The sequence below is a fragment of the Mastigoproctus giganteus genome, chromosome 4 (assembly GCF_048544385.1).
Source record: "Mastigoproctus giganteus isolate SK-2022 chromosome 4, ASM4854438v1, whole genome shotgun sequence".
Classification (NCBI taxonomy): Eukaryota; Metazoa; Arthropoda; class Arachnida; order Uropygi; family Thelyphonidae; genus Mastigoproctus; species Mastigoproctus giganteus.
The window spans coordinates 31,954,811-31,969,885 of NC_143578.1; the positions used below are offsets into that span (position 1 = coordinate 31,954,811).

The following is a 15,075-nucleotide window of genomic DNA, read 5'->3' on the forward strand; positions in this document are numbered from 1 at the left end:
TTCACCTTTGATCTTTTCACAATTCCCTTGTTATTCGTAGCCATATTTTTGTAGGGGTTAGCAAATAACTTGTCCACAATAAAGTAACTTTCTTTTAACCGTTAACACACTCGAAAAAGTATGTTTACACTAACACACTGCAAAACGGTAGATTTTTTACTTTTGTAAGCATATCAATTTATAAGCATATAAATTAAAAGCAAATGACAAAACCTTCCACGACATTCGCATAACACATACTGAACAAGGATTAGCTGGAAACATCCGCACTCCTCGATTTTGTTACCCCCCTCCCCCACCCACTGAACGCTGTTTTGACCGGGAAAGATGATTTTAGCCACGCCCATGTTTTTTATGGCAGAAAATGTTCATGGCGCTTTAAAACATTTTTTTAGGTTTCATTTTATATTAAATCAGCAACTGCGAATACAGATACCACAAATAGCAGGGGTTTACTGTATAGTAAATAAATTGGATGAATTTGAAGTGCTGGTTTAGACATGAAAGGAAGATATTGTTGGAATATCAAAGACGTGGTGTCACACAGATATAAGCAGTGCAGAATTGAAATTTTGGGAGTACAATGTGTACAAAAAGCATAGACGGGGTAGGAAGGGAGGGGAGGAGGGGTTATGCTGTTAGTTAAGAAACATAAAATCTAAGGGAGTGCATCCAGTTGACATTGGTGGACAGTGCAATGCTGAGTCAGTTTGGTGTGACTTAAACACTGGGAAGGTGAAAATGAGAGTAGGAGTGTGTTATAGGTCAAATGATTGATGAGTAGAACGAACAGTTGCGCAGAGAAATAGAGTGGGCCAGTAAATCAGAGTGTCTTATAATGGTGGATTTTAATTTCCCAGATTTTGACTGGTATTTGTGAGTTGGTCACTTGCGCACTAGCAAGGTTTTGTGAATTTATTGGATGATTGTTTTCTACAGCAGCTTGTTTGGAAGGCAAATAGAAGGAGTAATACTCTTGATGTGATTATCATTAGTGATTCTTCATGCATTAAGAATCTTCAGATAAAGGAACCACTACGTGGCATTGATCACATTGTGCTGAAGTGGAATTTACTCAAAGAGGTAACTACCATCAGGGGTAAAGGGAAAGGCTTTTGCTTTCGTAAAGGCGACTACCGTGGTCTGAGATAGTATTTAAATTCTATAAGGTGGGATCACCTGATGATGTTACAAACAGCAAATTCAAAATGGGAAGCATTCAATGAATTAATCTTGGAAGCTACTTGGCTTTTCATAATGAATATTGTTCATTATGAAATATTGTCCAACTAATGAATATTGTTAAAGGTTTAGGCCTAAATGGATGTCAGATGAACTAATGAGACATATGGCAGAGAAGAAAAATGCATGGGATACATATAAATTAACAAGTAATAATAATAGTGGCATGTGATGCAAGGAAGCAAGCGTATGAGCTTATGTAGCATCAGCCAAAAAATAATAATAAAAATAAATAAATAAAATGAAATAAATTTAAAAAAAAAATTCCACAACCATTCCCTCTAAAAGTTTGTCCAGTTCCTCCTTGAATTTATTTAAGCTATCAACTTCCACAGCAACAGATGGAAGTTTGTTCCAGCAATTAACCACCATCTGGCTAAAGGCAAATTTCCGCACATTTATTTTCATCTATTGCACCTTCATGATGGTGGGGCTGTTAGTAATCCTGGATATAACCTCCATGCACAAGCACACTGTGGGTGACCACCCAGGTGTGAACCAACGTAAGCAGGGGTTGAGGTGTGGCACTCACACCACATGGAGGAATGCCACCCCTCTGTGTTACCATGCAGTACTAGGTGGCGCCTCCGTAGCCAGGTGGGAAGGAGCAGCAGTGTATAGCACACGCTTCTTGATTAGACCGGGGTTCGAGCTTGTCACCACCAAATACGAAGGATGCGGAAAGGTCAGGGAATGACCACCGCATATCCCGGAGCAATATGGCCTTAGTTGCTAATGCTCCTAAAAACCCAATAACAAACAAGCAGTACTAGGTGGTAGATGACTCTCATCAACCAGTGCAATACCACCATTTTGCTTATTGGAGGCTTGAAGTGGTGGAACCCATGTTTAGTGTAGAGCTAAGTTCCGGTCAGCCCTTCCCTATCTCTTCCATCATGCAATATGACTGATGACTTTTAAGATTATGATGAACATCGTGGCAAGATCCAATCTTCCTTACATTTTGAGGGTAAAGCTCTAAAACGGTGTTAGCAGGCTGGCAGCTTGTTAGTACATCGGACCAAACCTGTTGATAAATCTTTAGGAGGCCTCCGGATCAGCTAGTGTATAATCTTGCTACCTCTGTCAGATAGTGACTGGAGGGAGTCCGAGTAGTATGTATAGGGGGGGGGGGGGAATTGTCGAGGCTACGTTATGTCAAGGATCTGCGTATATTCTTACCATGTGTATGTCATATCCAAAAATTTCATTACTTCATATAGCATGTACCCCCCACCCCACCCAGTTTTTCATACTATTGAATACACCATTGAATACACCATAAAACTAATAGAGTAAGCTTATCTGCAAAAAGATCTAAACCTCCTAAACACTTCCTGGTTCATTTCACAAATATACGTGGTCTCAATTCTACATTCATTGATGTCCATTTCCACTTGCAGTCTTCCAAACCCCATGTCCTTTCCGATATTCCCTGCCAGAGACTTGGTAATTTGAAATCTCCTCTTTTCGATCTTCTCTGACTTAAAATCTCTCTACCTCATTGGGTCAAATTCATCTGTTGTCTCTACCATTCTTCCAACTCCACTAATCACTTAGAGCTCTTTGACTCCTCTCTTTGCAACTTGCTTTCTCCAGTCCAACTTTCCTAACAGTGGACGAGATTTTAAAGTTTTTAATTTTAATAAAGGATGAGATTTTAAAGTGGAGTGTGGAATAAAGAATTCCATTCCTGCAAGAATAATTTCACTGACACGATCTGAGCAAACATTGACATCAAAAGTTTTGAAACAGTAATCCAACCAAGGAAAAGAAGAAAAGAAATCTCACAGGTCATCCCATTTTGCTTTCTTGTAATGCCAAACAATACAAAGTTGAGAATAGCCATGAGATACTGGCTCCATTGGAGAAGAGACAATCACCAAGTTATGATCTGATGTGCCTAAAGGACCACTCACTTTGACCGTTTACTTAGAAGGGTTGTTTCTGAGAAAAAGATCAATCGTCTTGGTTGTATGGTTAAGATTGTCCGGTATCCTTGTAGGTAACGGAACAATCTTTGCAAGGTCATTAGTAATTGCAAAAGCCTCGGCTTCTCAACCAGCTGGGTTGGTATGACTCCAGCTGGCTTCTGTTTTCTAGTCACACCAACCCAGCTGGCCGAGATGCTGAGGCTTTTGCAATTACTAATGACCTTGCACAGATTGTTCATTTACCTAAAAGGATACCGGACAATCCTAACCATACAGCCAACACACTTGATCTTTTTCTCACAAACAACCCTTCTAAGTACACGGTCAAAGTGAGTGGTCCTTTAGGCACCTCAGATCACAACTTGGTGATTGTCTCTTCTCCAATGGAGCCACTATCTCATGGCTATTCTCAACTTTGTATTGTTTGGCATTAAAAGAAAGCAAAATGGGATGACCTGCAAGATTTCTTTTCTTCTTTTCCTTGGTTGGATTACTGTTTCAAAACTTTTGATGTCAGTGTTTGCTCAGATTGTGTTAGTGAAATTATTCTTGCAGGAATGGAATCCTTTATCCCACACTCCACTTTAAAATCTCGTCCTTTATCTAAACCTTGGTGTTCCAATAAATGTGCTAAGGCTGTTCAAGAGAGAACAACGTTGCATATCGTAATTGGCTTGTTTGAAATTCTTCAGTTTCATTTTCTGCCTTCACCAAAGTTCGCAACAATTGTAAAGCAGTTATTAATCAATCCAAACTAGATTTTTAACAGACTAAGAGTAGAAAACTTGCTTCTTGCCCTAATGGTAGCCAAGCATTCTGGTCTGTTGCCAAAGCTATTAGCCGCAACTTTTGCCCATCTCTGCTCCCAACTCTGTCAAAACCAGATGGTTCTGTTGTCATTTCAGCGAAGGATAAAGCTGACCTGCTAGCATCCCATTTTCCTTACAACTCATGTATTAATTATCTTGGTAAAACTCCTCCCACCATTCCCAACACTCCCCATGCAATGCCTCCTGTGGTCTTCCATCAAAAGGATGTCATAAAGATTTTGACGAATCTTGATGCAAAGAAAGCTCCAAGTCCTGATGGTATTTCTCCACAGTTCTCAAAACCTGTGTTCCTGAACTTCTATTCTTTGCTGCCTTTTTTCACTTTCTTATTCCAAAGGTGTTTTTCCTTCTGCTTGGAAATTCGCTCATATCCAGCCAGTTCCTAAAAAGGGTGACAAGTCCCTCCCATCCAATTATCGTCCTATTGCAATTACTTCTACTCTTTCTAAAGTAATGGAGAAATCAATTAACCGCCAACTCTTAAACTACCTAGAAACCTTCCTTCTTATCAACGATCCCCAGTATGGATTCCATCAGTGTCAATCCACTGGTGATATTCTGACTTATGTTACTCATTTATGGACAGATTCAATGAAAACGTTTGGTGAAACACAAGCAGTTGCCTTTGATATCTCAAAGGCTTTCGATTGTCTTTGGCATAAAGGTCTTCTAAACAAGCTTCCATCTTATGGATTGCCAACTATTTTTTGGATTGGTTCATCATCATCAGCCATTTTCAATCCACTGCAGGATGAAGGCCTCTCCAGCAACTTTCCAGTTCCTTCTGTTTTGAGCACTGGCCATCCATTTACTACCCACAAACTCATGAATTTCATCTATCCATCTCGGCCTTTGTCTTCCAGGATTTCTTCTAGCTCCTCTTGGGTACCATTCTGTTATTTTTTTAGTCCATCTGTCATCATTTCTTCGAGTTATGTGTCCTGCCCAAGACCATTTTAGTTCTTTAGTTTTGATAAGAATGTCCTTTACTTGAGTTTGCCGCCTAATCCATGTGTTTCTCTTCTTATCTAACAGTCTGATTCCCAATATAATTTGTTCCATTCTTTGCTGTGTAGCTATCAGCTTCTCTTCCATTCTTTTGGTGAGTGCCCACGTTTCACTTTCATAAGTCATGGCAGGAAGTATACATTGGTTCATTATTTTACGTTTCAGACAAACTGGGATATTGCTCTTCAGTATGTGACTATATTTCCTGAATGCTGTCCATCCAAAATTTATTCTTTTCTTGACTTCCAGCCATTTATCATTATTACAGCTAATAACTTGTCCCAGATAAGTATAGGACTCCACCTTTTCAATTACTGCTCCTTCAATCATTATTTCCCTTTCCGTGGCATACTTGTTCATCATTACTTTTGTTTTAGCCATATTCATCTTTAGTCCAAAATCCTTACTAACTGTGCATAACTGATTAAGATTTTCCTCTAATTCTTTGGGATCGTGGCTTATGACCACAATGTCATCTGCAAATCGTAAATGGTTTAGGTACTCTCTGTTCACATTGACTCCTTTCTGCGACCAGTCTAATCTTCTGAAAGCTTCCTCAAGGGCAGCAGTAAACAGCTTCGGAGTTATTGTGTCTCCTTGTCGAACTCCTTTCTCAATTTTAAATTTCCTACTGTCTTTGTCTAGTCTAATAAAGGAGGTAACACTCTCATATATTTTCTTCAAAATCATAATATATGGGGTATCTATGCCTTGTTTTCCAGTGCCCGAAATATTGCCTTATGCTGTATGGAGTCAAATGCCTTTTCATAATCCACAAATGCCAGGCATAATGGTGTTTTATATTCATTTGCTTTCTCCATTAGCTGTGATATTACGTAAAGGTGATCCCTAGTTGAGAATCCTGGCCTAAAGCCATCTTGCTCTTTCGGTTGATTCTCATCAAGTATTCTTTCTAATCTGTTAGTAATGACCCTTGTGAACAACTTGTAGATGTGGGATAACAAGCTAATTGGTCCATAATTTCCAATTTCTGATTTATCTCCTTTCTTATGCAGCAAAACTATGATTGCATTATTCCACTGCTTAGGCGTCACACCTTTTCGAATGCACTTTGTGAAGAGCCTTGCCAGTTTTGTGTTATGTCTCTTCCTCCCAATTTTAACAACTCTACAGTAACTTCATCTTCCCCAGGGGCTTTCTGATTCTTCTTTTTCTTCAATGCCTGTTCTACCTCATCAGGAAGAATATCGGGTATGTTGTATGTGTTGCTACTTTGCAATCCATCTTCCTCACTGCTGGCATCATTCCCTCGCTCCTTGTATAATTCTCTATAGCAGTCTTCTGCTATTTGAATTATGCCCTCTCTGCTGTTTATAAGTACACCATTGCTATTCTTCAGTTTCCGTATCATCTGTATTACTGCTCGTGGCTGCTAATTTAAATCCGTTGTTTTCCCTTAATGCTTGTTCTACATTTCTTGTGTTAAATCTTCTTATGTCCTCTCTGAGTCTCTTTCTAATGGCTTTGCATAACTCAGTATACTCAATTTTCTCCCTGTCAGTGTTTTTCTTGCTCTTCATTTGTCATCTTCGGTTCATCATGACAAGTGTTTCTTGACTAATTTTTTCTTCTTCGGATTTCTTTTTCCCTATAGGTTTCTTGGGCTTTATCACTTTCAGAAAGTTGTAATATTCCTCATCGATATCTTGGTCCTGAGCAGACTGCAGAAGCTCAAACTTCTCTTAAGTTCCAGTACATACTGCTTTTTCTCCTTTTCTGTTATCTCAAAGACCTTTTTATTATTTAATTGAGTCAGTTTTTTCCTTTCCTACATCTATATCAAGTGTACATCTTACCATTCTGTGATCACTTCCATCGTTTACCTTATTCAGTACGGTAACATCATTCACAATATATCTTCTGTTAGTGAGGATGAAGTCGATTTCATTAGTTGTTAATCCATTTGGACTCTTCCATGTCCACTTTCTGTTCACCCTTTTCTTGAAAAAAGTGTGTATTACTGACAGTCCTTGAGATGCTGCAAATACCACAAGTCTTTCACCTCTTTCACCAATTCCAAAATTTCTTATAGTACCCCTTTCTGCACTGTTTTGTCTTTTTCCAACCTAAGCATTGAAGTCTCCCATAATAATAGTGTAGTGGGTTTTCTGCTCATCTAGAAGACTCTCAATTTCGGTATACATTTCTTCAACCTCTTCATCATCATAGCTCGATGTTGGTGCATAAATCATTATAACCTTTAGCTTGTATCTCTTAGAAATCTTGAGTATTAGTCTTGACACCCTTGGCAATATGCTTTTGAATTCCAAAATGTTGTTTTTAAAATCTTTATGAACCAGAAACCCAACTCCACCTTCACTCCTTTCACTGTTTCCATTGGTGTACAGCAGATTTCCACTTTATAAACTTATAAGTGATTCATTTCTTCTTCTTGTTTCAGCCAAACCAATGATATTCCAATTCACATTTTCTAATTCCTTTTCCAGCTCTAATATTCTGTCTTCACCGATGAGCGATCTTCGATTGGTTATCCAGTGTTTTCTTTGATCGCTCACTGGTGGTGATCGTAGATGGCTCTCTGTCCTCTAACTTCTGCACTAATGCTGGTGTCCCCCAAGGTTCAGTTCCTTCCCCCACTCTTTTCCTCTTTCATATTAATGACCTTCTTCCATTGACTGGAAATCCTATCCATAGTTTTGCCGATGATAGCACATTGCATTCTACTTTCCATTTTGAGAAACCTTGCCCTGCTCAATCAGCTTCAACTTCTCGAATATCTGCTACCAATTCCTTAAATGCCGATCTCCAGGTAATCCTCCAGTGGGACAAAGACAACTTAGTTGATTTCAATCCTCATAAAACCCAGTCTTGTCTTATATCTCGCAAAAAGGATTCTTCAGCTCCTATGCTTATCTTTGGTGGCACTCCGATTTCTAGGCAAAATGATATATCTCTTTTGGGGATTACCCTGACTTCTAATCTCTCTTGGCACAAGCACATTACAAATATTGCTTCCTCTGCATCTAAGAAACTCGTTTCTCTTTCGCTCTAAGCGATGCTTTTCTTCCAAACAGCTGTTCACTCTGTACAAATCGCAAATCTGCCCTACCATGGAATATTGTTCCCACATCTGGAGTGGTGCCCCCAAACCTCTCTCTGTCAGGCTTCTTGATTCCATTCAGAAGAGGGTAGTTAGGTAAATTAATGATTCCTCTCTAACAGAGTCTTTCCACTCTCTGTCTCATAGATGTACTGTTTCTGCTGCATGCCTTTTCTACAGATACTTCTATGGGCACTGGTCTTCAGAATTGGCTTCTAAAAATCCTGCTCTCTCTTTCAAAACAGTCCGAACACGTGCCACCACTGGCCAACATCCATTTACTGTCCAACTTTAAACTCACAGAACCAACTTTTCATCTTCCTTGTTTATTCATTCAACTGCCATTTTCTGGAACAACCTTCATTCATATGTATTTCCTGAAAATTACAGTCTACAGAAGTTCGTCTAATGTTAACAAATATCTTCTTTCTTCTTCTCAACCTCCAACATAAGCACGGTACTAAGTACTATAGGTTCTAATACCTCTTGTGTCTGGAGTTTTCATTAAAAGAAAAAAAAAAATTTTACTACTGTCTTTCTTCAATTTCAATTTATGCCCTATTAGGTTCGTAATCTGAGCAAGTGGAAGAATCCCATCAGAATTCAGCGTGCACAACCCATTCAAGGTTCAGTTCCTCAATCATGGTCCCTTCATTCTCCTCACCAATCTTGTTGCCATTCTCGTACATGCTCAAGCAAATCTACATCCTTCCTAAAATGAGGCCTCCAGACCTATATGCAGTACTCAAGGCATCGCCTGACCATTGCTTTATATAAAAAAAGGGATAATCACCTCCTTTTCCCTGCTAGCAAAATTCCTATATATCATTGACAAAACCCCATGACCTTTTCTTGCAGCCTTCTGCATTGCTCAGAAAACTTCATATCTGAATGCACAATTACTTACAGGTCTTTTTCATTTTCTACCACCCTAAGTGTAGTACCACACAGTTGGTACGTTCCTGTGGGGTTACTTCTACCCATATGCAGTACTTTGCATTTGTCAATGTTAAACTTCGGTTGCCACTTCTCAGCCCGTCTTCCCAAATTTTAAAGATCCTGTTGCAGTAGCACACTGCCATTACTGTCATTAACAACTCTGCCAACCTTTGTATCATCTGCAAACTTTGACACTAAGCCTGATATACCTTCATCAATATCATTGATAAATACACAAAACAACAGTGCGCCCAACACCGAATCCTGGGGGACTCCACTAATAACATTAGTCCACGAAGGTCAGCATCCATTGATTACCACTCTCTGTCATCTCGCACTCAACCACCCTTTTATCCATTGTAGCAGCTTACGCTTAATACCATTCTGCTCCTATTTGTACATTAGTCTTCCCTGCGTAACAGTGTCAAAAGCTTTCCTGAAATCAAAGTATATGATATCAAAATTATTTTTTGCATGCAGTTCTTTTGTATCCACATCATAGTATCCTATCAAATTTGTCAGACAAGTCTTTCCCTTAACAAAAATCATGCTGTGTCTGAATTATTGCTGCAGTCTTGTCTAGATGACCCTGCAATGCATCTTTAACCAGTGACTCCCGGTTATTTTACCTGGAACAGAAGTTCAACTAACTGGTCTGTAATTACTCGTGTCACCCTTCGATCCCCCTTTGTGAATTGGGATACATTTGCATTTCTCCAGTCCACGGTGACTTCACCGAGTCCAAGGATGCTCTCATAATTATGGCTAAGGGTTTGCTTAGTTCCTTTGCCGCCACCTTTAATATAACTGGATAGATCCCATCCAGCCCAGGTGCCTTTCTTATGTTTAACTTCAACAATTTCTCCTTCACTTTGCTCTCAGTTATAAGAAAATCATTAAGCATCCTGTTACAATTTCATAAATGTCTGGCATTTTCCTTGCTTAATAACTCTTCATGTGTGAATGTAGATGCAAAATACTCATTCAGTTTGTTTGCTATCTGAGCAGGATCATCAACAGTCGAACCACCGATACCTTGTTTCAGTCAATCCCTGGATTTGTAGATTGCGATAAAGGGGATGCAAGGGCTTAGATGGAAAATGATACTGATACTACATGGTTTCCTGTTTTAAATGAAAATGAAATTGTGAATGTAAAAGAAACTGGAGCTCCTGAAAATGTTATGGACGAAGATGACAATGAAGAAAATGACATCAGCAATGGGCCTATGCATGCTGAGGAATTCTCTGCTCTAGAGACCGCGATGGCTTGGTACAAGCAACAAACTGAATGCTGTCTAACTCAACTACTCTTGATGAAATGAGTGAGAGAGAGCAAAGAAATGAATAAGTTCGAAAATCCAAACTACCTCCAGTCCCAATTAGTTCAGATTATTGATGCTCTACTGTAGTTTAAAAGGCTTGGCTTACTTGCACCTTTTTGACCTTTTACCAATATTAAATTGGGATTAAAGGAGAATTTGTAGCTGGAAAAGCTGGCTGAAAGATAGAAGACAGGGTAGTCAATAAATGGTCATTCTTCAGGGTGGATCAACATAGCAGTTGGAGTTCCTCATAGATCAGTGCAGTGACACTGATGAATAGAAAAGCTGTCAAAGTTTATTGATTATTTGAAGATTAATAACCAAAACCAGCTTATGCTGCTTCAAAATAATTTTAACTGGCTGCAATTATGGTCTGAAAAATGGCAGTTAAGTTTGTGTAATGCTTTATAGTTCAAGATTTTAAGGTTTTGCACCTGGGGAACAGGAACCCAGGAGTAACTTTCAGACTTTGTGGGGTGGGGGGAGTATGATTACAGTCAAGCATGAAGTCTACCTTGCACTAAAAAGGTAGCCAGGAAGGCACATGGTATCATATTATAACAGTGGTTTATTGGTTGCTAGGGAGAATAATAGGAAGTACAGTATTCTTCAAGAAAATTGTGGAAACATATGGTAACCTTTCTCGTCTTTTCAATCAAAAGTCTTCAATCTTTTTTGTTGACATCCCTTACAATACAGCCTTCTGTTAATATCTCTTTGATAGCAGTAAATGAAAATTTTGAGGGAGCTTCATTTTTATTAAACTGCATTCTTTAATATTTTTAATCTGGGGTTGGTGGAAGGTTGTAGATAGGAATTTACATATCTTGTAATCGAGAAAAGCAACAATTTTGAAACAACAGTAAATTTAGGTGAATTCCCGATGTTTTTGAAAATGATGTTTCAGTACACAAGTAACTTATAATATTTCTGATTCTTAGTTAAACCATAAACAAATTATTCAATTTAATATCTTTCAGAATTTTGATATATTTTTTTATTCTAAACTGCTGTTTAGGATATTTTAAAATTTGAGGTATTCTAAAGAAATCTTAGACATTTGGTAAAAACTTTGCATTTTTAATTTTAATTGAATTTCAATACATGTTTATATTGAATTTATAATTTTTCAGATCTCCAATGAAGATAACAGTTCTGGTGTTCTTTCTCCATTGCCTGTTTTGCATTCTGTACAAGATAGTGATACAAGTGACTGTAAAGATGAAACCCAAATATATGCACAAAAATCTGTAAGTGATGACTCTAGTGAACTTGGGGATGACTCAGATGAGGTATTAGAAAATATCCCATCAGTACAAGAACAAGAAGATAATGGAAATAACATTGTACAGATATACGAATTTCAACATGAGAATTCAACAACTGAAGACTGCAGTTTGTCATGTGAAAAAAAGGATAGGTTTCTGACATCAGAAATCACCATTCCGACAAGACCTGTAAGTGCACCACCAGTACATTCATGTGAACATAAAACTCCTTTAAAAAGAGCAACAAGTTGGCAAGAACTAGCAACTTCAACCAAAGTATCACAGAATATGAACAGTACATTATTCAAAAGAAATGGCAGCAAAGCATCCATAATGAATGAATATTCTAGGGATTTTATTGTGGTTAGTCCAAGGTGTGAGAAGTTGTCAGAATTTCCATTGTGTCAGACATCAAGGGAATCTTCATCATGTACCACAACATCCACTACGTATTCCAATTCACAGCTGATTAAGGTAATTTCCAGTGAAAAAAGTTCTCTAGAAATGAAAATTGCAAATGGTACAAATGAGGGAATGGGTATGGTTATTAGTCAGATGCCTCTACATTTATCTGAGTGTGGAAATACAGCAAGTAATTTAGTAGTCAATAGCCAAATGCTAATGGGTGGATTTCCTCTTCAGCATTCAGGAATTGCCATTAGTGCTTCACCTAGTGTGATGACCTCTGGAAGTATTTTAGTAGCACGGAGTAGTATGGATAACCAACTATCATCAGATGGACACAACAATTGTGTATCGGTTGTTCCTGCTGTCACACATCTTCCAGTTATACAAGGAAACATTCTCTTTCCATCCCTCAATGGAATCTCAAATGTGGTTGGCTCTCCAACATCTGATTCATCTCCAAGAGTTGGTCAGCCTAGTCCTTCTGTCAGTTTAAACACAGGAATGACAGGGGAAAGTAGCAATGATATACCTGCTTCTGATGATGGAGGTGGTGGTGGTGGTGGTAGTACTGCAAGCATCCCTGATAACAGTTGTGCATGCAGTCTAAAAGCTATGGTTATGTGTTGCAAGTGTGGAGCTTTCTGCCATGATGATTGCATTGGTCCTTTAAGGTTATGTGTCACTTGCCTGATTCGGTAACAGTAAAGAGAAAGAAAAATCTGACTGAGACATTTCTTTGTGCAATTTGCTGCTCTGGTTACAGTTTAATCTTCTCTAAATACGGTTAGCTGATTTTTATGTCAAAAGGAAAAAAAAAAAAAAAAAAAAACGATTATATACTGTTTGATACGTGTATAATAGCTGTAATAACTTAGGGATAATGCATTATACCTGTCTTGTTACTCTTATGTAAAGGAGATGCATCTTGTCGCTACACTGGAATTTCAACATTTCAGCTTTTCGTTCACAACACTATAATATCTGTAGTGTTCTTGTCTTGTGGATGGACATATATATAAATACAAACACACACACACACACATACATATATATAAAGCATTTATAGCTATACATGGAGCTGAGTAAGGTGAGGTATCTTTATGTAATCTAAGGTATTGTTTGCATGGTCATCAAGTTAAAAACATTCTTGTCCCCTTCCATTTTGAAAATAGACTTCTGTGTTTGTGTTGTTAATCATAAATAGCATTTCATTTCTGTCTTGTAAATTTAGTTTAAAAAATTTAAATAAACATTCATCACCTTGATCTTTAAATTTCAAAAAAAAAAAAAAAAAAAAAATTTCCAGAATCTCAGTAGAATTTACTCTTTAGCCTTTTATAATACTTTTTTTTTATAACTTTTTGAAAAATAATGAACCAAGTGATTTCATTATTATTTTAGAATATGTCTGAAAGTATTTATTTGTTTATTTAGTAATAATTAAATTCTGTATGTGAATCCGCTGTCACTGCAGTAAATCAACAAACCATAAAATACATATCTCAGAGTATAACTAAAAATAGGTGCAATTTTTGATTTTGTTATATTAAGTTATAAAACTTGGGGAAGTTAGCAGTTTTGTAAAAGCAATATTGACTATCCTACTTTTCAAGTTTTATGCTTATTAGCACTCAATACATCTGCTAGTTTTTCACTGTTATCTATTACACGAAAGATACAAGATTATTTATTCACTTCTGAAAAATTAAAATTTAAGTACAGTTATTAGTAAAGTAGTTTTTAAATTTTCTTGTTCTTAGTAAGCTACTAAATAAAAAAAGAAAGAGATCAGTACTTGATGTGAAAATTTATAGAGCTTATTTATTTTCAAGTCATTATCTAAAGAAATTTTGTTATGCAAGAATATTCTCTCATTTCTCTGTAAAGGCATGCGATAAAAACAAATGATTATCAAAACACTCCTGCCTGAAAGTTTGGAATCATTTTCATTTTTCTTAATAAGTTTTTATTAAAATAGGACCAACTTGTTTACCAATTTTTATTAAAATTTTTCCCATTATATATAAAAATCAAAAAAAATTTAAGAAATTACTAGAATATTCTAGAAAGTGGAAGTATTGTTTCAATATAGAAGAGTGTTCTGCAATAATATAAGTTGAGAAATAAGAGCCGCAAGTTATAAAATCAAATATCTGTCATTCAGAAAGTGTTTAGTGTAATTTTTGTGTTTTTTGATAAATATGGCAAGAAATAAGGAACTGAGCGTTGAAAAAAGAAGTGCTATTATAACTTTGTATAAAGAAGGTTATTCCATGAGAAGTATTGGCAAAACATTAGGCATTTCATTTAAACAGTACAAACTACCCAATCAACGATTCAGGGAGACTGTCAGTTTAAAGGACAAACCTCAATCAGGACAACTGCATATAACAATGGAAGCACAAGATAAGACCATAACACTGATTTCTAAATGCAATTGATGACTGCACCTGCAATTCAAGCTGAGTTCAGTAGGAACAGAGAAAATCCCATGTCTACATCCATTGTAAAACTTTGTCTTAAACAAGTTGAGCTTAGAGCCATCAACATTGGACAATTGAAGAGTGAAAAAATGTACTGTGGACAGACAAATCCAAATTTGAAATACTTGGATCCAAGCATAGAGTTTATGTGAAGGCGAGAGATCAACTGAAGAAAAAAATTGTGCCACATTGTTTAGTGCCTACGGTCAAGCATGGTGGTGATTCCATTAATCTGGGATTGCTTCTGTTTTTCTGAAGTGGGTGATATCATCAGAATTGAAGAAATTTTAAGAAAAGAAGGCTATAAATAAAAACATTATTGAACATAATGCAATATCCTCTGGATTTCGACACTTTCTGAAAGAAATTTGATTACAACAAGACAATAACCCGAAACACAGCTCTAAGCTGTGCCATGACTTTCTAGCAACTAAACAGGAGGGGTATTGCAAATTATGGTGTGGGCAACCTCCGGCCGCAGTCGTTTTCAAAATATATATAATAAATAGCCTGCCAAAGAATATATATCGTGAAATTATGTTTATTGTAATTTTCAT

At 37.2% G+C, this 15,075-nt stretch overlaps 1 protein-coding gene across 1 annotated transcript in view; it reads left to right on the top strand.

The window, feature by feature from the left end:
- The window catches only part of Asx (transcriptional regulator additional sex combs), a 331,051-nt gene extending 317,867 nt beyond the window's left edge, over positions 1-13,184 (top strand). Inside the window, exon 16 of the mRNA XM_090372619.1 lies at positions 11,493-13,184. Within this exon, the coding sequence (XP_090228745.1) occupies positions 11,493-12,734 (1,242 nt within the window). The 3' untranslated portion in view covers positions 12,735-13,184. The remainder of the gene's footprint in view (positions 1-11,492) is intronic.
- Positions 13,185-15,075: the final 1,891 nt, after the last annotated feature.